Source organism: Lissotriton vulgaris, chromosome 3_1 (genome assembly GCF_964263255.1).
Source record: "Lissotriton vulgaris chromosome 3_1, aLisVul1.2, whole genome shotgun sequence".
Lineage (NCBI taxonomy): Eukaryota > Metazoa > Chordata > Amphibia > Caudata > Salamandridae > Lissotriton > Lissotriton vulgaris.
This window is the reverse complement of record NC_141689.1, coordinates 326793799-326820044: the sequence shown is the minus strand read 5'-3', so window position 1 is coordinate 326820044 and position 26246 is coordinate 326793799. Positions and strand designations below refer to the sequence as shown.

Sequence of the window (26246 nt, the reverse complement as noted above, 5' to 3'; positions counted from 1 at the left end):
AGCAAGCAACGTCGTGCTTCGGGAAGGAGTGGGATCCCGGTGACACGACCCATAACATCATGCACTCTAGACCAAGGGATCTTCAACTGGACAAAGCGAAGCCGAGCCGGGATAGCCACCTCCTTAGGGGAGGATACAGCTGACTGCCAGTCCTCGTCGTCGAGCTCGAGCCCGTCAGCCGTCCAGGTAGCACGAAGTTTCTCAAGTTGGTCAGCCCTGTTGTTGACAAGCTTCTTATATATTAAGGAAATCGTGCTATCGGGGACATGGCCATCTAAAACACGATCCTCCAAAGGGGAGGACTGCGGGATATCGGTACAAGATGGAAAGACGGAGGACAAGGCATGCCGAACCTGCATATACCGGAAGTGCTCCCTATCGTCGAGCCGATATTCCAGTTTTAATACCTCGAAGGATTTAACAGCGCCTCGAGCCCATAGATCCTCCACCTTACTGATCCCAATCATGTCCCACTTCTCAAATCCCTTCGTCTTCCACAGATTACCCAACCGATCCGAGTCGTACAAGGGCGTCATACGTGTCAGCCTACCACCCCAGCCCGTGGCCACAGTAGCATCTCTCCATGCCCGCACAGCACATTTCGTCGGGCCTGTAAGGAGTCGAAAGGGTGCCTTTGAGTACAGAGCCCTATTGAAGTTGCCACCGGGCAATAATAGTTTATCCAAAGCAAAGGCGGGAGCGGGTTCCGAAGCGTACGTCGCATGGTTGATAGCGCTCAGGTGTGAGGCCCAGTAATAGCGTCTAATATCCGGCAACGCAATACCACCATCATACCATGAGAGGGTGAGCTTGGACAAGGCAATACGGGCACGACCATCCCAAATCAGTTGTCGCTGTAAACTCTCAACCTCACGGAAGTAGCGAGCAGGGACAGGATCGAAAAAATTCTGCAGGGCGTAAAGAAACCGGGGGAGCGACATCATTTTAAAGAGTGCCGCTCGGCCCAATGGGGATAGAGGCAATTCACGCCACCGTCGCACGTCCTGCTTGAGTCTGCGGAGCGGAGCATACAAGTTCCGCTCATAGCGGACCGAAGAGACCATAGAGACATAGATCCCCAGATACTTGAAGCCATCAGTCGCTACCAATATGGGAAACCTGCGAGGCAGAGGCGGCAGCGCCCTGGCTATGACGTAGACACAGGACTTGGTCCAGTTGATGACTAATCCCGAGTTCTTACCAAAGGATGTGAGAACGTCGAAGAGGACGTTAAGCGACTTTTGAGGGGAAGTAAGATAAAGAAGGATATCATCCGCGTACAAGGAGACACGATCCTCGAGATCCGGGGCCCATCTGATCCCCTTAATAGAGGGCTCCCACCGTAGCCACGCAGCAAGGGGCTCAAGCGCCAATGCAAATAGAAGCGGGGAGAGCGGACAGCCCTGACGGGTGCCGCGGCCTAAGGGGAAGGGGTCAGAGCATCTACCATTTACCACGACCTGAGCCAATGGTCGTTCGTAAAGGAGCCTGACCCATGCGATGAAGTTAGGACCAAAGCCAAACTTAGCGAGAGCCGCCCAGAGATAGGGCCATTCGATAGGTCGAAAGCCATAGTGGCGTCTAGGGAGGCAACCACTGCCGGCTCGGCGAGAATTGGAGCCCTCGCGAGAACACTGTGAAGCCTACGCAGGTTAAGGGCCGTGTTCCTATGCGGGATGAAACCGGATTGATCCGGATGGATCAAGTCGCAAATCACCTTAAGCAACCGATTGGCCAGAATCTTGGCCAGGATTTTGGGTTCCGCGTTCAGGAGAGAGATGGGGCGGTAGGAAGTGCAGCGGTCACGAGGCTTGCCGTCTTTATAAATGACCACTATGGTAGCAAGGCGCTGCTCGAGGGGGAGGCTTCCAGCCTCAACCGCCTCGAGAAACATGTTGCGCAGGTGGGCGGCCATCTTGTCCGGACAAAGTTTGTAAAGTTCAATGGGCAGTCCATTCGGGCCCATCGCCTTCCCCGAGCGCAAAGATCGGATAGCAAGGGCAATCTCATCAACGGTGAAGGGGGCTTCCAAGGCAAGACCATCTTCATCCGAAACAGTAGGCAGGGCAATATCTCGCAATAGCAGCCTGGAATCAGCCTCATCCCGATCACTAACAGGCGTATAAACCTTCCGGAAGTGGTCCACAAAGCAATCAACAATTTCACCAGGATCGGAGACACTCTCACCGGATTCGCGAACAATGACAGGCACGACACGACTCGCTCGTTCAGCCTTATCCAGCCATGCCAAGAGCTTGCTAGCTTTGTCACCCACATCATACAGTCGGCCTAGTTGATTCGCTCGCATCAATTTAGCAGCATCCGTGACACAAGCTCTATAGTCAGCTTGTTTTAGTTCCAAAGTGTGCAACAATGCAGGCGTGTCATCCCCACCCAACTCACTTTCAAGCGCAGTGATCTCAGTTTCAAGAGCCAGAACAGCCTCCCTCTTTACCCTACGCTCAGCAGCAATGAGTGATAGAGCAGAACCCCTGATAACCGTCTTGAAGGCTTCCCAAAGAACAGTAGGGGAGGTGACTGAGCCCACATTCTCGTCAAAATAACAATCAATTGCCTTCACCAAATCTGAGCGGAGCCGGGGGCTACGAAAGTGCCAGGGAGGGACCGGGGGGATTCTGTTACCAAGTAGACCACCCACAGAAATCTTAATCATCAAGGGGGAATGGTCCGAGATACCCCGGGGAAGATGTCGTACCTCCCGGACAGTGGACAGAGTGGAAGCTAACATAAAGAAATAATCGATACGAGAGAGGCTGCCATGTGCACCAGAGTGGAAAGTATATTGCTGGAGTGCGGGGTGTAGTGAGCGCCAAACATCCACCAGGCCAAAAGTATCAGCCATCTCATTGAGCCACATCTGGGACGGCAGCAGGACTCTAGGGGGAAGTCGATCACATTCACCAGACATAACAGAATTAAAGTACCCCCCCAAAATTAACAATCCATCAGGAAGGCCAAGAGGAGTCCTACCAAGATCAGCGTAGGTGGTAGCCTGCAGCCCCGGGGGAATATAAACAACAACCAGCACAATCTGTTTACCCTCCCACCTCCCGGAGACAGCAAGTCGGACAGATTTTAATAGCATAAATAGTTATATATATCCAAGTTGTAAAGCAATTACCAAGCGGGACACAACCTGTGTCCAGCTATCACATATGTGAAAACATATGACATACATATAAGGCAAAAGAAAGGCCAGTCTGTAAATACTTCAAAATTTGTAACAGACGATGATAAAAATACACTTTTTGTGATCTTTTCAATACAATATATAAATCATCAAGTGTATATTGTCGATGACGTTTCGCTCCCTGTTTAGTATGGGATCATCATCAGGACTTATAAATGCATGCCTAAAATGGTAGTTGCCCAATATATATGAACAGAGCCAAAATACAAATTACATTACATGAACATGACATTCAAGGACAAAAAGGGGAGGAAAAATGGGAAAAAAAGAAGAATAACATACATATTAGAAATAATAATAATATTATACATTGAAAATGTCTGACTTAGCTCCAAAAGGAAATTTTGAGCAGCTACATAGCCCAAGTGATTCAGGGAAGTAGCAGCGAAATACCGTGAGACCTTATAGTATAGAAGTGAAGGCTCAAAATTAGTGCATGAATTACATCGTATACACAAAAGTGGTGCTAAAGTAAAATGTTCAGGGTGCTAAGAAGAAAGGGTCAACGTATTACCAAGATTTTACAAACAGAACACCCGTGAAAGAAATTCTATAGTGAAGCGGCCATAGTCGCCCTAATTGAGCAATAATATTGGGTCAAAAATACGGGGAACATACCTCATCGTAAAGCAAAAGGACAAGATCGTCTAAAATAACATGGTCCGGATATTGTTTCATATGAGGATCTAATGTGGAAAAGGGGGGGTAATTAAATCCCGATCTTATCAGTAGTTTAGGCGTAACCATAACACATAGGAATTCCGGAAATTCAGAACTCCATTCTGAGCAAATTAATTCCAGAATGTGAAGCCAGTTGAACCATCCTATAGAGGCAACCAAATGTCTCTATATCAAAGAGGTCCAATCCTCCAAACAAACTCGGAGCACCTTATTGTTTGTTTTCTGTTTTCAAAGGTTCATGAGAATCTAGTACCCACTCGATTCCCTTTTAACCAAAAAAATACCCTTTTTGCTATTAGAATTGCCTCTTACCAGATGGGCGCATTCTTTTTCCACAGTTATCACGTGCCTACCAGTCACATGACCGTGGCACTATGTTTCTGGTTGTTTTCATAAAAAGCTAGCCTTACCGTCAGCGTCCACGGAACGAGTATTGACTCGTCCGATTTTACAGACCCCCATTGAGGTGGACTCCTGTTAAATTGCCGGTAAGTTCCATGAATGCTCAGTTGGTTGCCGACCTCCCGGCCTGACGATAATTCGTTTTTGCAACCAGACGACTTAGTACTTTCTTCCATTACTTTTTTAGGTACCATCAGTTACCCCGACCGGCTACAGACCGGATTTTGGGTAAGCGTTTAATCTGATAGACCCTACTTTATTATATTTCTTTCAGAACCAGATTGCTTATTGATAGCTCCCATTTGAATTTTAGGACCTGTTCCTCATCCGCGGAACGTTCAAGTGGTAAGCCTCACTATGCGTTATGGTTACGCCTAAACCACTGATAAGATCGGGATTTAAATACCCCCCTTTTTCCACATTAGGTCCTCATATGAAACAGTCTCCGGACCATGTTATTTTAGACGATCTTGTCCTTTTGCTTTACATCGAGGTATGTTCCTCGCATTTTTGACCCAATATAATTGCTCAATTAGGGCGACTATGGCCGCTTCACTATAGAATTTCTTTCACGGGTGTTCTGTTTGTAAACTCTTGGTAATACGTTGACCATTTCTTCTTAGCACCCTGAACATTTTACTTTAGCATCACTTTTGTGTATACGATGTAATTGCTGCACTAATTTTGAGCCTTCACTTCTATACTATAAGGTCTCACGGTATTTCGCTGCTACTTCCCTGAATCACTTGGGCTATGTAGCTGCTCAAAATTTCCTTTTGGAGCTAAGTCAGACATTTTCAATGTATAATATTATTATTATTTCTAATATGTATGTTATTCTTCTTTTTTTCCCATTTTTCCTCCCCTTTTTATCCTTGAATGTCATGTTCATGTAATGTAATTTGTATTTTGGTTCTGTTCATATATGTTGGGCAACTACCATTTTAGGCATGCATTTATAAGTCCTGATGATGATCCCAAACTAAACAGGGATCGAAACGTCGTTGACAATATACACTTGATGATTTATATATTGTATTGAAAAGATCACAAAAAGTGTATTTTTATCATCGTCTGTTACAAATTTTTAAGTATTTACAGACTGCCCTTTCTTTTCCCTTATATGTATGTCATATGTTTTCACATATGTGATAGCTGGACACAGGCTGTGTCCCGCTTGGTAATTGCTTTACAACTTGGATATATATAACTATTTATGCTATTAAAATCTGTCCGACTGGGCAGCAAAATGTAGATTTCAATTTTGGTCTATATTCATTCGGATTGTCCTATCCTTGCTAATGTTTGGGACCACTGTCTTCTGAAACATTATACTCCCAAAGGTCCCAGACCAATTGCTACTTTTAGGTTCCCTTGTTCCTTGTAACAACCAGCAATACCAACGGCGGAGGTGAGTGTGCAAACTAAGGTCACACCAGAAAGTCCTGGAAAACAGAATGGCCAAAGAAGCCGTCTCTCCGGCCTTGGCTGTCCAGGAAGTAGTGCTTGGTGAACATGTGCAGTGATGCCCACGTAGCAGCCTGACAGATGTCCTGTAGGGGAACTCCCTGTCCCAAAGCAGTAGTAGCTGCCGCCGCAGTAGTGGAATGGGCGTGCAACCCCACTGGAGGCTCCTTCTTTGCCAAAGAATAGCAGGCCTTAATGCACAGAATCACCCACCTGGAGATGGTCCGTTGTGCACTACCTGACCTTTCTTAGCACCCGTGTAACCAACAAAAAGCTGGTCGTCCACCCGGAATTGCTTGGTGCAATCCAAATAAAAGGAGAGCGTATGTTTTGGGGCCAGACGGTGGAGCCTCTCCGCCTCTTTTGAAGGAGTAGAAAAGAAGGTGGGCAAATGATGGTTTGGCCAACATGAAAAGAAGTGAACACCTCTGGAAGAAAAGAAGGTTGAGTTCTGCGGACGACCATGTCCGGATGAACAGCCAGAAAAGGAGGCTTGGAAGACAGAGCTTGTAGCTCACTAACGCTGCGCGCAGAGGTGATGGTCACCAGAAAAGCAGTTTTCAGACTGAGGAGTCTGAGAGGACAGATATGTAGCGGCTCAAAGGGAGCGCACATCAGAAAAGTAAGAACCAAGTTCAAGTCCCTCTGAGGCATTACGAAATGAACAGGAGGAAAAAGATGAGTTATGCCTTTGAGAAATCTATTTACAACAGGGGACATGAAAAGAGAAGGCTGATCAGGAAGCTTGAGGAAGGCTCAAATGGCCAAGAGGTAGCCCTTAAGAGTGCCCAAAGCAGAGCCCTGCTGGGCCAGAGAGAGAGGAAACAAGAGAACCTCAGAAAGAGGGGCAGAAAGGGGATCCACAGCCTTTGCTGTGCACCATGCCACAAATGTATTCCATCTGCAGGCGTATACCGTCTTACTGGAGGGACGCCTGGCTGCCAAGATTACATCACAGACTTCGGGAGGCAAGTCGAATGACGTCAACTGCAGCCGCTCAATCTACAGAAAGGAGGTGGAGGCTGGACAGGTTCGGGTGGAGGACCGTCCCCTGCTGCTGCGACAGAAGATCCTCCCGAAGAGGCAGTCGGATCGGGGGATCGATGGCCATGTTGAGCAGGTCGGGATACCAGACTCTTCGTGCCCAATCCGGAGCCACAAGAATGACTTGGGCCCAGTCGCGCTTGATCTTCTTCAGCACTCTGGGTAGAAGTGGTATAGGCAGAAAGGTGTATAGAAGACCGCAACTCCACTCGCGTTGAAAAGCGTCGCCTAGCAAGTCCCACCTTGGAAATTCCAACGCGTAGAATTGCTGACATTGGGCGTTCTCTTCGGTGCCGAATAGATCTAACCAAGGCTCTCCCGACTGTTGAACGAGACCTTGCACCACCCCCAAGTGAAGACGCCATTCATGAACCATCATGCAACTGCGGCTGAGTTTGTCCGCCCTGGCGTTCAGTTAACCTGCCAGATGTTGAACCACCAGGGATATCCCCTGATGTCCCAGTCATGTCCAGAGATGGAGGGCCTCTGAACATAGAGTCCACAAACCCACCCTGCCTTTTTTGTTGCAGTACCACATGCGGGGGTGTTGTTCCTTAACACCTGCACTACTTTTCGGCAGACAGAGTTAAGGAATGCTTTTAGTGCAAGACAAATTGCCTGAAGCTCCAGAAGGCTGATGTGGAGCTCAGACTCCGCCAGAGACCAGAGGCCTCTGATCTCCGACTCTCCCATGTCGCCATCCCATCCCAGAAGGGATGCATCTGTCACCAGCGAGTGTTCTGGCTGGGGAACAAAGAGGGATCTGCCACTGACCTAATCCTGGTTCGTGAGCCACCAATGCAATTGTTGTGCAGTGCCCCCTAAGATCTGGATGCAATCGGACAGATTCCCATGATGCTGCGCCCACTGGAACTTCAGGTCCCACTGCAGAGCTGGCATATGCCACCTGGCATGATTGACCAGCAGGATGCAGGAGGCCATGAGGTCCAGCATCCTCAGGGTCATCATGAACGAAACCGGGGATAGAGGCTGAAAGATTGGAATCATAGCCCAAATATCCCGGACTCGCTGTTCGGGAGGATAAGGCCGAAACTGCGTAGTGTCCAGAACTGCTCCGATGAAGAGGAGCTTCTGAGAGGTCATCAGGTGTGACTTTGGCACATTAATGGAGAACCCCAGCGAACGCAGGAGGTCGGCTATAGTCTGGAGGTGGGAGACGACTGCCTGGGGTGAACCCGCCTTCAACAACCAGTTGTCGAGATAGGGGAAGACTGGAACCCCTGATCTGCGCAAATGAGCGGCAGCCAGCGTCATCACTTTCGTGAACACCCGAGGGACGCAGTTAAGGTCAAAGGGGAGCACAGTAAACTGAAAGTGCTCATGGCCTCTCGTGAACTGAGGGTAACGCCGGTGGTATGGCAGGACGGGGATATGAAACTAAGTGTTGTGCAAGTCCAACGGTACCATCCAGTCTCCAGGGTCGAGGGCAGACAAGGCCTGAGCCAGGGTCAACATTTTGAACTTCTCCTTCCGGAGGAAGCGGTTGACGTCCCTGCAGTCCAAGATAGGACACAGGCCCTTGTCCTTCTTTGGCACCAGAAAGTAGTGGGAACAGCAACCACGACCTACTTCTGGGGCAGGAACGCACCTGATGGCTCCCTTGGCAAGAGATCCGTAACTTCCTGTTGGAGAAGGACGAGATGATCCCCCGACATGCGAAGGTACTGAGGTGGCATGGCTGGAGGGATAGTCTCGAAGGGGAGGGAGTAACCCCTTTGGACTTTCTGCAAAACCCACCTGTCAAACGTGATGGTGCGCCAGTGGGGAAGGTGATGGCGAATCCTGCCACCCACTGGCGTTTGATGGGCCTCAAAGGTCGGACTAGAAAGGTTTGGAGGCTGATGCAGAGGTGGACTGGCCCACCTGCTGGCCCCCAGAACCACGTCGCTGGTTCCATCATCACCAGCTGTGCTGAGGTTGAGCAGCTTGCGCTGGCCTGTGGCTCTGAAAGGAACATGTTGGGGCACCCCTTCTATGGCCATGAAAATGGCAAAGGCAGACCGGGCAGAGAGCGTGGTGGAGAGGCCCAAGGACTTGGTCGTAGCCCGAGAGTCCTTGAAGCACTCTGCTTTTTTACCGAACAGGTGCCGGCCATGAAATGGCATGTCTAGCAAGGTGTTCTGGACATCCCTAGAAAAGCCAGTCGTTCTCAACCAGGCATGATGGCGAAGCACCACTGACGTTGAAATGGTCCTACCCAGTGAGTCAGCAGTGTCAGTATACAGCGGATGGCAAACTTTGCTGCATCTCTCCCCTAGGCAACAGAACGGGAGAGCTTAGCCTGGGCCACCTCCAGACACTGAGGCAGCACTTGTGCCACCGTATCCCACACAGAGTGGGAATAACGGCCTAAGAGCCATGCAGTGTTCACCGACCGCAGCCTTAAGCTGGAGGAAGAAAACAACTTCTTCCCAAACTGAGCCAGCTTCTTGGATTCCTTGTCCGGTGGTGCGGTAGGGAATGTGCTTCGGTACTCTGAGGCCTGGACTACCTCTCGGGGAAGGGGTGTTGGCAAAACCACTGCCCGGCCTGGGGCTGGGCAGTGGTTTTGATGCACCAACCTATCCACAGGTGGCACTGTGTTGGCCTGGAGCAGGTGCCCAAAAGGATGTCCGTGAGGGCTTCTTTAAATGGCAGCAGGGGCCCCGAAGAGCTCCCTGCTGGTTGAAGCACCTCCATCAAGAGGTTAGTCCTGACTGCCACAGTAGGTAGCTCAAAGTGTGGGCCTCGGCCGCCCTATGCAACACCATTAGGTAAGATCTCCATACTCCGTAGGCACGGCAGGAGGAGACAACATGCCACGGTCCGGTAAGGTGTCCAAACCACTGGTATCCCCCAGGGCCTCTCTCCAGTCCTGATCGTATTCCAGGGGAGCAGTGAGAGGGGCCTCATGTAATGTAATTTGTATTTTGGTTCTGTTCATATATGTTGGGCAACTACCATTTTAGGCATGCATTTATAAGTCCTGATGATGATCCCAAACTAAACAGGGATCGAAACGTCGTCGATAATATACACTTGATGATTTATATATTGTATTGAAAAGATCACAAAAAGTGTTTTTTTATCATCGTCTGTTACAAATTTTTAAGTATTTACAGACTGCCCTTTCTTTTCCCTTATATGTATGTCATATGTTTTCACATATGTGATAGCTGGACACAGGCTGTGTCCCGCTTGGTAATTGCTTTACAACTTGGATATATATAACTATTTATGCTATTAAAATCTGTCCGACTGGGCAGCAAAATGTAGATTTCAATTTTGGTCTATATTCATTCGGATTGTCCTATCCTTGCTAATGTTTGGGACCACTGTCTTCCGAAACATTATACTCCCAAAGGTCCCAGACCAATTGCTACTTTTAGGTTCCCTTGTTCTTTGTATCAACCAGCAATACCAACGGCGGAGGTGAGTGTGCAAACTATGGTCACACCAGAAAGTCCTGGAAAACAGAATGGCCAAAGAAGCCGTCTCTCCGGCCTTGGCTGTCCAGGAAGTAGTGCTTGGTGAACATGTGCAGTGATGCCCACGTAGCAGCCTGACAGATGTCCTGTAGGGGAACTCCCTGTCCCAAAGCAGTAGTAGCTGCCGCCGCCCTAGTGGAATGGGCGTGCAACCCCACTGGAGGCTCCTTCTTTGCCAAAGAATAGCAGGCCTTAATGCACAGAATCACCCACCTGGAGATGGTCCGTTGTGCACTACCTGACCTTTCTTAGCACCCGTGTAACCAACAAAAAGCTGGTCGTCCACCCGGAATTGCTTGGTGCAATCCAAATAAAAGGAGAGCGTATGTTTTGGGGCCAGACGGTGGAGCCTCTCTGCCTCTTTTGAAGGAGTAGAAAAGAAGGTGGGCAAATGATGGTTTGGCCAACATGAAAAGAAGTGAACACCTCTGGAAGAAAAGAAGGTTGAGTTCTGCGGACGACCTTGTCCGGATGAACAGCCAGAAAAGGAGGCTTGGAAGACAGAGCTTGTAGCTCACTAACGCTGCGCGCAGAGGTGATGGTCACCAGAAAAGCAGTTTTCAGACTGAGGAGTCTGAGAGGACAGATATGTAGCGGCTCAAAGGGAGCGCACATCAGAAAAGTAAGAACCAAGTTCAAGTCCCTCTGAGGCATTACAAAATGAACAGGAGGAAAAAGATGAGTTATGCCTTTGAGAAATCTATTTACAACAGGGGACATGAAAAGAGAAGGCTGATCAGGAAGCTTGAGGAAGGCTCAAATGGCCAAGAGGTAGCCCTTAAGAGTGCCCAAAGCAGAGCCCTGCTGGGCCAGAGAGAGAGGAAACAAGAGAACCTCAGAAAGAGGGGCAGAAAGGGGATCCACAGCCTTTGCTGTGCACCATGCCACAAAGGTATTCCATCTGCAGGCGTATACCGTCTTACTGGAGGGACGCCTGGCTGCCAAGATTACATCACAGACTTCGGGAGGCAAGTCGAATGACGTCAACTGCAGCCGCTCAATCTACAGCAAGGAGGTGGAGGCTGGACAGGTTCGGGTGGAGGACCGTCCCCTGCTGCTGCGACAGAAGATCCTCCCGAAGAGGCAGTCGGATCGGGGGATCGATGGCCATGTTGAGCAGGTCGGGATACCAGACTCTTCGTGCCCAATTCGGAGCCACAAGAATGACTTGGGCCCAGTCGCGCTTGATCTTCTTCAGCACTCTGGGTAGAAGTGGTATAGGCAGAAAGGTGTATAGAAGACCGCAACTCCACTCGCGTTGAAAAGCGTCGCCTAGCAAGTCCCACCTTGGAAATTCCAACGCGTAGAATTGCTGACATTGGGCGTTCTCTTCGGTGCCGAATAGATCTAACCAAGGCTCTCCCGACTGATGAACGAGACCTTGCACCACCCCCAAGTGAAGACGCCATTCATGATCCATCATGCAACTGCGGCTGAGTTTGTCCGCCCTGGCGTTCAGTGAACCTGCCAGATGTTGAACCACCAGGGATATCCCCTGATGTCCCAGTCATGTCCAGAGATGGAGGGCCTCTGAACATAGAGTCCACAAACCCACCCTGCCTTTTTTGTTGCAGTACCACATGCGGGGGTGTTGTTCCTTAACACCTGCACTACTTTTCGGCAGACAGAGTTAAGGAATGCTTTTAGTGCAAGACAAATTGCCTGAAGCTCCAGAAGGCTGATGTGGAGCTCAGACTCGGCCAGAGACCAGAGGCCTCTGATCTCCGACTCTCCCATGCCGCCATCCCATCCCAGAAGGGATGCATCTGTCACCAGCGAGTGTTCTGGCTGGGGAACAAAGAGGGATCTGCCACTGACCTAATCCTGGTTTGTGAGCCACCAATGCAATTGTTGTGCAGTGCCCCCTAAGATCTGGATGCAATCGGACAGATTCCCATGATGCTGCGCCCACTGGAACTTCAGGTCCCACTGCAGAGCTGGCATATGCCACCTGGCATGATTGACCAGCAGGATGCAGGAGGCCATGAGGTCCAGCAGCCTCAGGGTCATCATGAACGAAACCGGGGATAGAGGCTGAAAGATTGGAATCATAGCCCAAATATCCCGGACTCGCTGTTCGGGAGGATAAGGCCGAAACTGCGTAGTGTCCAGAACGGCTCCGATGAAGAGGAGCTTCTGAGAGGTCATCAGGTGGGACTTTGGCACATTAATGGAGAACCCCAGCGAACGCAGGAGGTCGGCTATAGTCTGGAGGTGGGAGACGACTGCCTGGGGTGAACCCGCCTTCAACAACCAGTTGTCGAGATAGGGGAAGACTGGAACCCCTGATCTGCGCAAATGAGCGGCAGCCAGCGTCATCACTTTCGTGAACACCCGAGGGACGCAGTTAAGGTCAAAGGGGAGCACAGTAAACTGAAAGTGCTCATGGCCTCTCGTGAACTGAGGGTAACGCCGGTGGTATGGCAGGACGGGGATATGAAACTAAGTGTTGTGCAAGTCCAACGGTACCATCCAGTCTCCAGGGTCGAGGGCAGACAAGGCCTGAGCCAGGGTCAACATTTTGAACTTCTCCTTCCGGAGGAAGCGGTTGACGTCCCTGCAGTCCAAGATAGGACACAGGCCCTTGTCCTTCTTTGGCACCAGAAAGTAGTGGGAACAGCAACCACGACCTACTTCTGGGGCAGGAACGCACCTGATGGCTCCCTTGGCAAGAGATCCGTAACTTCCTGTTGGAGAAGGACGAGATGATCCCCCGACATGCGAAGGTACTGAGGTGGCATGGCTGGAGGGATAGTCTCGAAGGGGAGGGAGTAACCCCTTTGGACTTTCTGCAAAACCCACCTGTCAAACGTGATGGTGCGCCAGTGGGGAAGGTGATGGCGAATCCTGCCACCCACTGGCGTTTGATGGGCCTCAAAGGTCGGACTAGAAAGGTTTGGAGGCTGATGCAGAGGTGGACTGGCCCACCTGCTGGCCCCCAGAACCACGTCGCTGGTTCCATCATCACCAGCTGTGCTGAGGTTGAGCAGCTTGCGCTGGCCTGTGGCTCTGAAAGGAACATGTTGGGGCACCCCTTCTATGGCCATGAAAATGGCAAAGGCAGACCGGGCAGAGAGCGTGGTGGAGAGGCCCAAGGACTTGGTCGTAGCCCAAGAGTCCTTGAAGCACTCTGCTTTTTTACCGAACAGGTGCCGGCCATGAAATGGCATGTCTAGCAAGGTGTTCTGGACATCCCTAGAAAAGCCAGTCGTTCTCAACCAGGCATGATGGCGAAGCACCACTGACGTTGAAATGGTCCTACCCAGTGAGTCAGCAGTGTCAGTATACAGCGGATGGCAAACTTTGCTGCATCTCTCCCCTAGGCAACAGAACGGGAGAGCTTAGCCCGGGCCACCTCCAGACACTGAGGCAGCACTTGTGCCACCGTATCCCACACAGAGTGGGAATAACGGCCTAAGAGCCATGCAGTGTTCACCGACCGCAGCCTTAAGCTGGAGGAAGAAAACAACTTCTTCCCAAACTGAGCCAGCTTCTTGGATTCCTTGTCCGGTGGTGCGGTAGGGAATGTGCTTCGGTACTCTGAGGCCTGGACTACCTCTCGGGGAAGGGGTGTTGGCAAAACCACTGCCCGGCCTGGGGCCGGGCAGTGGTTTTGATGCACCAACCTATCCACAGGTGGCACTGTGTTGGCCTGGAGCAGGTGCCCAAAAGGATGTCCGTGAGGGCTTCTTTAAATGGCAGCAGGGGCCCCGAAGAGCTCCCTGCTGGTTGAAGCACCTCCATCAAGAGGTTAGTCCTGACTGCCACAGTAGGTAGCTCAAAGTGTGGGCCTCGGCCGCCCTATGCAACACCATTAGGTAAGATCTCCATACTCCGTAGGCACGGCAGGAGGAGACAACATGCCACGGTCCGGTAAGGTGTCCAAACCACTGGTATCCCCCAGGGCCTCTCTCCAGTCCTGATCGTATTCCAGGGGAGCAGTGAGAGGGGCCTCATGTAATGTAATTTGTATTTTGGTTCTGTTCATATATGTTGGGCAACTACCATTTTAGGCATGCATTTATAAGTCCTGATGATGATCCCAAACTAAACAGGGATCGAAACGTCGTCGATAATATACACTTGATGATTTATATATTGTATTGAAAAGATCACAAAAAGTGTATTTTTATCATCGTCTGTTACAAATTTTTAAGTATTTACAGACTGCCCTTTCTTTTCCCTTATATGTATGTCATATGTTTTCACATATGTGATAGCTGGACACAGGCTGTGTCCCGCTTGGTAATTGCTTTACAACTTGGATATATATAACTATTTATGCTATTAAAATCTGTCCGACTGGGCAGCAAAATGTAGATTTCAATTTTGGTCTATATTCATTCGGATTGTCCTATCCTTGCTAATGTTTGGGACCACTGTCTTCCGAAACATTATACTCCCAAAGGTCCCAGACCAATTGCTACTTTTAGGTTCCCTTGTTCTTTGTAACAACCAGCAATACCAACGGCGGAGGTGAGTGTGCAAACTAAGGTCACACCAGAAAGTCCTGGAAAACAGAATGGCCAAAGAAGCCGTCTCTCCGGCCTTGGCTGTCCAGGAAGTAGTGCTTGGTGAACATGTGCAGTGATGCCCACGTAGCAGCCTGACAGATGTCCTGTAGGGGAACTCCCTGTCCCAAAGCAGTAGTAGCTGCCGCCGCCTTAGTGGAATGGGCGTGCAACCCCACTGGAGGCTCCTTCTTTGCCAAAGAATAGCAGGCCTTAATGCACAGAATCACCCACCTGGAGATGGTCCGTTGTGCACTACCTGACCTTTCTTAGCACCCGTGTAACCAACAAAAAGCTGGTCGTCCACCCGGAATTGCTTGGTGCAATCCAAATAAAAGGAGAGCGTATGTTTTGGGGCCAGACGGTGGAGCCTCTCTGCCTCTTTTGAAGGAGTAGAAAAGAAGGTGGGCAAATGATGGTTTGGCCAACATGAAAAGAAGTGAACACCTCTGGAAGAAAAGAAGGTTGAGTTCTGCGGACGACCTTGTCCGGATGAACAGCCAGAAAAGGAGGCTTGGAAGACAGAGCTTGTAGCTCACTAACGCTGCGCGCAGAGGTGATGGTCACCAGAAAAGCAGTTTTCAGACTGAGGAGTCTGAGAGGACAGATATGTAGCGGCTCAAAGGGAGCGCACATCAGAAAAGTAAGAACCAAGTTCAAGTCCCTCTGAGGCATTACAAAATGAGCAGGAGGAAAAAGATGAGTTATGCCTTTGAGAAATCTATTTACAACAGGGGACATGAAAAGAGAAGGCTGATCAGGAAGCTTGAGGAAGGCTCAAATGGCCAAGAGGTAGCCCTTAAGAGTGCCCAAAGCAGAGCCCTGCTGGGCCAGAGAGAGAGGAAACAAGAGAACCTCAGAAAGAGGGGCAGAAAGGGGATCCACAGCCTTTGCTGTGCACCATGCCACAAATGTATTCCATCTGCAGGCGTATACCGTCTTACTGGAGGGACGCCTGGCTGCCAAGATTACATCACAGACTTCGGGAGGCAAGTCGAATGACGTCAACTGCAGCCGCTCAATCTACAGCAAGGAGGTGGAGGCTGGACAGGTTCGGGTGGAGGACCGTCCCCTGCTGCTGCGACAGAAGATCCTCCCGAAGAGGCAGTCGGATCGGGGGATCTATGGCCATGTTGAGCAGGTCGGGATACCAGACTCTTCGTGCCTAATCCGGAGCCACAAGAATGACTTGGGCCCAGACGCGCTTGATCTTCTTCAGCACTCTGGGTAGAAGTGGTATAGGCAGAAAGGTGTATAGAAGACCGCAACTCCACTCGCGTTGAAAAGCGTCGCCTAGCAAGTCCCACCTTGGAAATTCCAACGCGTAGAATTGCTGACATTGGGCGTTCTCTTCGGTGCCGAATAGATCTAACCAAGGCTCTCCCGACTGTTGAACGAGACCTTGCACCACCCCCAAGTGAAGACGCCATTCATGATCCATCATGCAACTGCGGCTGAGTTTGTCCGCCCTGGCGTTCAGTGAACCTGCCAGATGTTGAACCACCAGGGATATCCCCTGATGTCCCAGTCATGTCCAGAGATGGAGGGCCTCTGAACATAGGGTCCACAAACCCACCCTGCCTTTTTTGTTGCAGTACCACATGCGGGGGTGTTGTTCCTTAACACCTGCACTACTTTTCGGCAGACAGAGTTAAGGAATGCTTTTAGTGCAAGACAAATTGCCTGAAGCTCCAGAAGGCTGATGTGGAGCTCAGACTCCGCCAGAGACCAGAGGCCTCTGATCTCCGACTCTCCCATGCCGCCATCCCATCCCAGAAGGGATGCATCTGTCACCAGCGAGTGTTCTGGCTGGGGAACAAAGAGGGATCTGCCACTGACCTAATCCTGGTTCGTGAGCCACCAATGCAATTGTTGTGCAGTGCCCCCTAAGATCTGGATGCAATCGGACAGATTCCCATGATGCTGCACCCACTGGAACTTCAGGTCCCACTGCAGAGCTGGCATATGCCACCTGGCATGATTGACCAGCAGGATGCAGGAGGCCATGAGGTCCAGCAGCCTCAGGGTCATCATGAACGAAACCGGGGATAGAGGCTGAAAGATTGGAATCATAGCCCAAATATCCCGGACTCGCTGTTCGGGAGGATAAGGCCGAAACTGCGTAGTGTCCAGAACTGCTCCGATGAAGAGGAGCTTCTGAGAGGGGATCAGGTGTGACTTTGGCACATTAATGGAGAACCCCAGCGAACGCAGGAGGTCGGCTATAGTCTGGAGGTGGGAGACGACTGCCTGGGGTGAACCCGCCTTCAACAACCAGTTGTCGAGATAGGGGAAGACTGGAACCCCTGATCTGTGCAAATGAGCGGCAGCCAGCGTCATCACTTTCGTGAACACCCGAGGGACGCAGTTAAGGTCAAAGGGGAGCACAGTAAACTGAAAGTGCTCATGGCCTCTCGTGAACTGAGGGTAACGCTGGTGGTATGGCAGGACGGGGATATGAAACTAAGTGTTGTGCAAGTCCAACGGTACCATCCATTCTCCAGGGTCGAGGGCAGACAAGGCCTGAGCCAGGGTCAACATTTTGAACTTCTCCTTCCGGAGGAAGCGGTTGACGTCCCTGCAGTCCAAGATAGGACACAGGCCCTTGTCCTTCTTTGGCACCAGAAAGTAGTGGGAACAGCAACCACGACCTACTTCTGGGGCAGGAACGCGCCTGATGGCTCCCTTGGCCAAGAGATCCGTAACTTCCTGTTGGAGAAGGACGAGATGATCCCCCGACATGCGAAGGTACTGAGGTGGCATGGCTGGAGGGATAGTCTCGAAGGGGAGGGAGTAACCCCTTTGGACTTTCTGCAAAACCCACCTGTCAAACGTGATGGTGCGCCAGTGGGGAAGGTGATGGCGAATCCTGCCACCCACTGGCGTTTGATGGGCCTCAAAGGTCGGACTAGAAAGGTTTGGATGCTGATGCAGAGGTGGACTGGCCCACCTGCTGGCCCCCAGAACCACGTCGCTGGTTCCCACATCACCAGCTGCGCTGAGGTTAAGCAGCTTGCGCTGGCCTGTGGCTCTGAAAGGAACATGTTGGGGCACCCCTTCCATGGCCATGAAAATGGCAAAGGCAGACCGGGCAGAGTACGTGGTGGAGAGGCCCAAGGACTTGGTCGTAGCCCGAGAGTCCTTGAAGCACTCTGCTTTTTTACCGAACAGGTGCCGGCCATCAAATGGCATGTCTAGCAAGGTGTTCTGGACATCCCTAGAAAAGCCAGTCGTTCTCAACCAGGCATGATGGCGAAGCACCACTGACGTTGAAATGGTCCTACCCAGTGAGTCAGCAGTGTCAGTATGCAGCGGATGGCAAACTTTGCTGCATCTCTCCCCTAGGCAACAGAACGGGAGAGCTTAGCCCGGGCCACCTCCAGACACTGAGGCAGCACTTGTGCCACCGTATCCCACACAGAGTGGGAATAACGGCCTAAGAGCCATGCAGTGTTCACCGACCGCAGCCTTAAGCTGGAGGAAGAAAACAACTTCTTCCCAAACTGAGCCAGCTTCTTGGATTCCTTGTCCGGTGGTGCGGTAGGGAATGTGCTTTGGAACTCTGAGGCCTGGACTACCTCTCGGGGAAGGGGTGTTGGCAAAACCACTGCCCGGCCTGGGGCCGGGCAGTGGTTTTGATGCACCAACCTATCCACAGGTGGCACTGTGTTGGCCTGGAGCAGGTGCCCAAAAGGATGTCCGTGAGGGCTTCTTTAAACGGCAGCAGGGGCCCCGAAGAGCTCCCTGCTGGTTGAAGCACCTCCATCAAGAGGTTAGTCCTGACTGCCACAGTAGGTAGCTCAAAGTGTGGGCCTCGGCCGCCCTATGCAACACCACTAGGTAAGATCTCCATACTCCGTAGGCACGGCAGGAGGAGACAACATGCCACGGTCCGGTAAGGTGTCCAAACCACTGGTATCCCCCAGGGCCTCTCTCCAGTCCTGATCGTATTCCAGGGGAGCAGTGAGAGGGGCCTCATGTAATGTAATTTGTATTTTGGTTCTGTTCATATATGTTGGGCAACTACCATTTTAGGCATGCATTTATAAGTCCTGATGATGATCCCAAACTAAACAGGGATCGAAACGTCGTCGGCAATATACACTTGATGATTTATATATTGTATTGAAAAGATCACAAAAAGTGTATTTTTATCATCGTCTGTTACAAATTTTTAAGTATTTACAGACTGTCCTTTCTTTTCCCTTATATGTATGTCATATGTTTTCACATATGTGATAGCTGGACACAGGCTGTGTCCCGCTTGGTAATTGCTTTACAACTTGGATATATATAACTATTTATGCTATTAAAATCTGTCCGACTGGGCAGCAAAATGTAGATTTCAATTTTGGTCTATATTCATTCGGATTGTCCTATCCTTGCTAATGTTTGGGACCACTGTCTTCTGAAACATTATACTCCCAAAGGTCCCAGACCAATTGCTACTTTTAGGTTCCCTTGTTCCTTGTAACAACCAGCAATACCAACGGCGGAGGTGAGTGTGCAAACTAAGGTCACACCAGAAAGTCCTGGAAAACAGAATGGCCAAAGAAGCCGTCTCTCCGGCCTTGGCTGTCCAGGAAGTAGTGCTTGGTGAACATGTGCAGTGATGCCCACGTAGCAGCCTGACAGATGTCCTGTAGGGGAACTCCCTGTCCCAAAGCAGTAGTAGCTGCCGCCGCCCTGGTGGAATGGGCGTGCAACCCCACTGGAGGCTCCTTCTTTGCCAAAGAATAGCAGGCCTTAATGCACAGAATCACCCACTTGGAGATGGTCCGTTGTGCACTACCTGACCTTTCTTAGCACCCGTGTAACCAACAAAAAGCTGGTCGTCCACCGGGAATTGCTTGGTGCGATCCAAATAAAAGGAGAGCGTATGTTTTGGGGCCAGACGGTGGAGCCTCTCTGCCTCTTTTGAAGGAGTAGGAAAGAAGGTGGGCAAATGATGGTTTGGCCAACATGAAAAGAAGTGAACACCTCTGGAAGAAAAGAAGGTTGAGTTCTGCGGACGACCTTGTCCGGATGAACAGCCAGAAAAGGAGGCTTGGAAGACAGAGCTTGTAGCTCACTAACGCTGCGCGCAGAGGTGATGGTCACCAGAAAAGCAGTTTTCAGACTGAGGAGTCTGAGAGGACAGATATGTAGCGGCTCAAAGGGAGCGCACATCAGAAAAGTAAGAACCAAGTTCAAGTCCCTCTGAGGCATTACGAAATGAACAGGAGGAAAAAGATGAGTTATGCCTTTGAGAAATCTATTTACAACAGGGTACAGGAAAAGAGAAGGCTGATCAGGAAGCTTGAGGAAGGCTTAAATGGCCAAGAGGTAGCCCTTAAGAGTGCCTAAAGCAGAGCCCTGCTGGGCCAGAGAGAGAGGAAACAAGAGAACCTCAGAAAGAGGGGCAGAAAGGGGATCCACAGCCTTTGCTGTGCACCATGCCACAAATGTATTCCATCTGCAGGCGTATACCGTCTTACTGGAGGGACGCCTGGCTGCCAAGATTACATCACAGACTTCGGGAGGCAAGTCGAATGACGTCAACTGCAGCCGCTCAATCTACAGCAAGGAGGTGGAGGCTGGACAGGTTCGGGTGGAGGACCGTCCCCTGCTGCTGCGACAGAAGATCCTCCCGAAGAGGCAGTCGGATCGGGGGATCGATGGCCATGTTGAGCAGCTCGGGATACCAGACTCTTCGTGCCCAATCCGGAGCCACAAGAATGACTTGGGCCCAGTCGCGCTTGATCTTCTTCAGCACTCTGGGTAGAAGTGGTATAGGCGGAAAGGTGTATAGAAGACCGCAACTCCACTCGCGTTGAAAAGCGTCACCTAGCAAGTCCCACCTTGGAAATTCCAACGCGTAGAATTGCTGACATTGGGCGTTCTCTTCGGTGCCGAATAGATCTAACCAAGGCTCTCCCGACTGTTAAACGAGACCTTGCACCACCCCCAAGTGAAGACGCCATTCATGATCCATCATGCAACTGCGGCTGAGTTTGTCCGCCCTGGCGTTCAGTGAACCTGCCAGATGTTGAACCACCAGGGATATCCCCTGATGTCCCAGTCATGTCCAAAGATGGAGGGCCTCTGAACATAGGGTCCACAAACCCACCCTGCCTTTTTTGTTGCAGTACCACATGCGGGGGTGTTGTTCCTTAACACCTGCACTACTTTTCGGCAGACAGAGTTAAGGAATGCTTTTAGTGCAAGACAAATTGCCTGAAGCTCTAGAAGGCTGATGTGGAGCTCAGACTCCGCCAGAGACCAGAGGCCTCTGATCTCCGACTCTCCCATGCCGCCATCCCATCCCAGAAGGGATGCATCTGTCACCAGCGAGTGTTCTGGCTGGGGAACAAAGAGGGATCTGCCGCTGACCTAATCCTGGTTCGTGAGCCACCAATGCAATTGTTGTGCAGTGCCCCCTAAGATCTGGATGCAATCGGACAGATTCCCATGATGCTGCGCCCACTGGAATTCAGGTCCCACTGCAGAGCTGGCATATGCCACCTGGCATGATTGACCAGCAGGATGCAGGAGGCCATGAGGTCCAGCAGCCTCAGGGTCATCATGAATGAAACCGGGGATAGAGGCTGAAAGATTGGAATCATAGCCCAAATATCCCGGACTCGCTGTTCGGGAGGATAAGGCCGAAACTGCGTAGTGTCCAGAACTGCTCCGATGAAGAGGAGCTTCTGAGAGGGGATCAGGTGTGACTTTGGCACATTAATGGAGAACCCCAGCGAACGCAGGATGTCGGCTATAGTCTGGAGGTGGGAGACGACTGCCTGGGGTGAACCCGCCTTCAACAACCAGTTGTCGAGATAGGGGAAGACTGGAACACCTGATCTGCGCAAATGAGCGGCAGCCAGCGTCATCACTTTCGTGAACACCCGAGGGACGCAGTTAAGGTCAAAGGGGAGCACAGTAAACTGAAAGTGCTCATGGCCTCTCGTGAACAGAGGGTAACGCCGGTGGTATGGCAGGACGGGGATATGAAACTAAGTGTTGTGCAAGTCCAACGGTACCATCCAGTCTCCAGGGTCTAGGGCAGACAAGGCCTGAGCCAGGGTCAACATTTTGAACTTCTCCTTCCGGAGGAAGCGGTTGACGTCCCTGCAGTCCAAGATAGGACACAGGCCCTTGTCCTTCTTTGGCACCAGAAAGTAGTGGGAACAGCAACCACGACCTACTTCTGGGGCAGGAACGCGCCTGATGGCTCTCTTGGCCAAGAGATCCGTAACTTCCTGTTGGAGAAGGACGAGATGATCCCCCGACATGCGAAGGTACTGAGGTGGCATGGCTGGAGGGATAGTCTCGAAGGGGAGGGAGTAACCCCTTTGGACTTTCTGCAAAACCCACCTGTCAAACGTGATGGTGCGCCAGTGGGGAAGGTGATGGCGAATCCTGCCACCCACTGGCGTTTGATGGGCCTCAAAGGTCGGACTAGAAAGGTTTGGAGGCTGATGCAGAGGTGGACTGGCCCACTTGCTGGCCCCCAGAACCACGTCGCTGGTTCCCACATCACCAGCTGCGCTGAGGTTGACCAGCTTGCGCTGGCCTGTGGCTCTGAAAGGAACATGTTGGGGCACCCCTTCCATGGCCATGAAAATGGCAAAGGCAGACCGGGCAGAGTGCGTGGTGGAGAGGCCCAAGGACTTGGTCGTTGCCCGAGAGTCCTTGAAGCACTCTGCTTTTTTACCGAACAGGTGCCGGCCATGAAATGGCATGTCTAGCAAGGTGTTCTGGACATCCCTAGAAAAGCCAGTCGTTCTCAACCAGGCATGATGGCGAAGCACCACTGACGTTGAAATGGTCCTACCCAGTGAGTCAGCAGTGTCAGTGTACAGCGGATGGCAAACTTTGCTGCATCTCTCCCCTAGGCAACAGAACCGGAGAGCTTAGCCTGGGCCACCTCCAGACACTGAGGCAGCACTTGTGCCACCGTATCCCACACAGAGTGGGAATAACGGCCTAAGAGCCATGCAGTGTTCACCGACCGCAGCCTTAAGCTGGAGGAAGAAAACAACTTCTTCCCAAACTGAGCCAGCTTCTTGGATTCCTTGTCCGGTGGTGCGGTAGGGAATGTGCTTTGGAACTCTGAGGCCTGGACTACCTCTCGGGGAAGGGGTGTTGGCAAAACCACTGCCCGGCCTGGGGCCGGGCAGTGGTTTTGATGCACCAACCTATCCACAGGTGGCACTGTGTTGGCCTGGAGCAGGTGCCCAAAAGGGTGTCCGTGAGGGCTTCTTTAAACGGCAGCAGGGGCCCCGAAGAGCTCCCTGCTGGTTGAAGCACCTCCATCAAGAGGTTAGTCCTGACTGCCACAGTAGGTAGCTCAAAGTGTGGGCCTCGGCCGCCCTATGCAACACCACTAGGTAAGATCTCCATACTCCGTAGGCACGGCAGGAGGAGACAACATGCCACGGTCCGGTAAGGTGTCCAAACCACTGGTATCCCCCAGGGCCTCTCTCCAGTCCTGATCGTATTCCAGGGGAGCAGTGAGAGGGGCCTCAGACCACTCCCATCCTTCCTCACCCTCCTCTTGCTTCCAAACTGGCTGAAAATGGCCAGGGTGGAATGCAGGCACAAAAGTACCAATCTGTGCGGGATCCGGCGTCGATTGATGCCGGTCTGGCTCCATATCCACATCGGCGTGGAAGCCAGGGTCGACGCCGGCTGGAGGTCCAGCCGGCGCCAGCTGCAGACCGGGTGACGGTGAAATTGGCGCCGGTGGAGGTGTTACGAGTTCGACCGGCGCCGATCCGGATCCAGGCCTGGACCCAAGGGCTCCCTGCGGAGCCGAGTCCAGAGCCACCGGTGTCGAAGGCCTAGGGACCCCATTGTTTTGCATTCTGTCCATCAATTGTTCTTTTTACGATTTCAATTTGTGGCAGACAGATAACCATACAGTCAAGGGTTTAATTTGATGAGTAATTCTTCAGGGTTAATGGTGATTATGTCGCAGTTAAATGTCAAATGTTTTGTAGCATGCAATAACAAACGGAAAACTAAAGACTATGCAACCATCTAAAGCATAGCTAAATTTAGCTAGTGCTTTGCTACATCGCCTCTAAGCATTAGAACAATTAGTGTTGAAATCATATATTTAAAATATGCTGAATGCATGCCATTGTAAATTATGACATTATCCATGCAGAATCGTGCCTACGTTTCAAACTGGGTCAGCAAGTAATTCATTTAAAGACACAGAGTCCAAGGTTCATTTGTACATACATTAATTCTTTGGTGTAGTTCTGCCTTTGTTCCTTCCTTTTCCCAAAGGTCTTCGGATATAGAGTTGTAATCTGTTTGCCACTGCCTTACGAATTCTTGCTTGTGATCTGGACGCTTCAGGTACTCCTCGAAATTCTCTCTGAGGAGAGTTAAAATGCACCAGATTTAGCATCGTAGACCAGTCATATAAGAGTCATATTTTATAAATTATGTTAAATTAAAATGAACCTACCTAACATCGTGTAAATATAAAATCACGTTGTCTCGTTCAGATCTTAAGTTTCTTAGGACAACTTTTATAGTCTTTGCATAATTATCTTCCACTGATTCCCAGTATGGTGCGAGGTACTCCGGTATTTCCTAGGTGAGGAGGAGTTAAGCGATTATTACATATCCCACAAAACACTTTTCTGTGTTGGTCTTTCATTGAATACGCTGGGCCAAAAGGGAAGGCATCATTGTCAAAGAAATACAATTTAGTGAAAGGCCCCCAGAATCACTAGCCTAAAGAGTGCAGTCATCAAACATCAACTGATTACACAACTTGTATTTTGCAAGTCCCATTGATAAACAGTTGTTATGTATATTTAAATACTGATTTGCCATTAAAAGGTTGCATACCAGTCATTAAGTTGTGAGGAGTATATTTTCCAGTTTTCTAATGCATCAAAATGTTTTCTAACTATGAAAAGCGTATTACATTTGCTGTTCCCTGACATTTATAAATCTCTCATTAGTTGGAAAACTTATTTTAGGATTCATTTTACATTTGAAGTAGATTTCTGAGTTGTATTGATATTAAAAAAATCTCAATGAGTATGAAGAAAAATGCACAAAGACAAGTTACTTACCTTCAATAATGCTCTTTCTGGGAAAGACTCTATCTAGCAGCAGGTTCGACATCTTTTGAATATTCTACAGGTGTTACGTTGGATCTGGAAGCCTTTAAGCAGTACCAGCGGGCACCTGTAGGTGGCACAGTGCAGCTCACTACTGATGCCATTTCGTTGTGCAAATGAAGTGTGGAACCTATTTGAGGGCCACTCCTGCGTGCTGATGTCCTTTGGTTTCAAGGTTGTCCATGCACCCAGACGCAGAGCCCCAACAGCAAATAGGCTTTGACCAGTGTGCAGGATCCTACAATCTGGATCTTATTAATGGGTCAAGCCCCTCGTTTAATAAGTCAATATACATTAAAGATGAATAACACATGCTGCTAACACCATTATCATAGCTTTGGGTGGCCTGGAGTAGTCTGAATTGTCACACTTGTAGGAGTGCGACAGTTAGTAGTAGTGTTGTTTCTGTCATTGGCAGCACCGACAGAGGCAATGGCTGGTTCAGGCTGCAGCGACCTCCAGAGAAGAGTCCTGGCACTTACCTGTTTATGGACTAGTGGTTAGAGTCTCTAAGAGAAAGAGCATTACAACATGTAAGCAATGTATTCTTCTGATAGAGAAATCTAACTAAAGATTCCTCACCCTTTGAATAGATACCAGAGTAGTAACTGTTAGGAGGCCGATCTGTGAAGTGGCTCAAACCAAGACATACTGTAGGATCTACCAGGTAAAAAGGACTTCTCGCTGAACATGGCTGTCCAGACTGTAGTGTTTAATGAACTTATGGAGTGACGCCCATGTAGCCGCCTGTAAGATGTCCAGGACAGAGACTTAACAAGCCAATACAGTGGTAGCAGCTATGACCCAGGTGGAATTGGCTTGCAGACCTTTGGGAGGCTGCTGTTTGGACAGTGTGAACCAGCTCTTGATGAAGAGTATGATACAACGAGAGGCAGTCCTCTTTTGCATGATCTTGCCTTTTTTCGGACCAGTGAACCCCACATGCAGCTGATTGCCCACCCACACGTTTAACGTAAAACCTTATCACTCTTTATGGGGCCAAGCTCTGCTCCTCCTTAGAGGGGTGAATCATAGTACAGAACGCAGGCAGGCTGATGGTTTGACAGATGTGGAACGGTGTGACAACTTTTGTGAAAAGGATGCTTGCATCCGCAGGACTAGTGTGCCTGGGAAGGAGAAGGTGCACGGCAGGTTAACACAGAGAAGGCCTGATGCTCACTTACTCGCAATGCTGAGGTGATGGTGATGAGGAACACTGTCTTGAAGGGGAGGAGCTGTAAAGGACAGCTGTGAAACAGCTCAAAGGGAGCATGCATCAAATATGTGAGGACCAAGTTAAGGTCACACTTAG

General features: G+C 50.4%; 1 protein-coding gene across 1 annotated transcript in view; it reads right to left on the bottom strand.

The window, feature by feature from the left end:
* SPEF2 (sperm flagellar and cilia associated 2) overlaps positions 1–26246 on the bottom strand; it is a 1087451-nt gene that overhangs the window by 546027 nt on the left and 515178 nt on the right. Inside the window, exons 20-21 of the mRNA XM_086960525.1 lie at positions 24268–24395; positions 24036–24174 (exon numbers count right to left, since the gene is read on the bottom strand). Coding sequence (XP_086816651.1) covers positions 24036–24174; positions 24268–24395 — 267 coding nt within the window. The remainder of the gene's footprint in view (positions 1–24035; positions 24175–24267; positions 24396–26246) is intronic.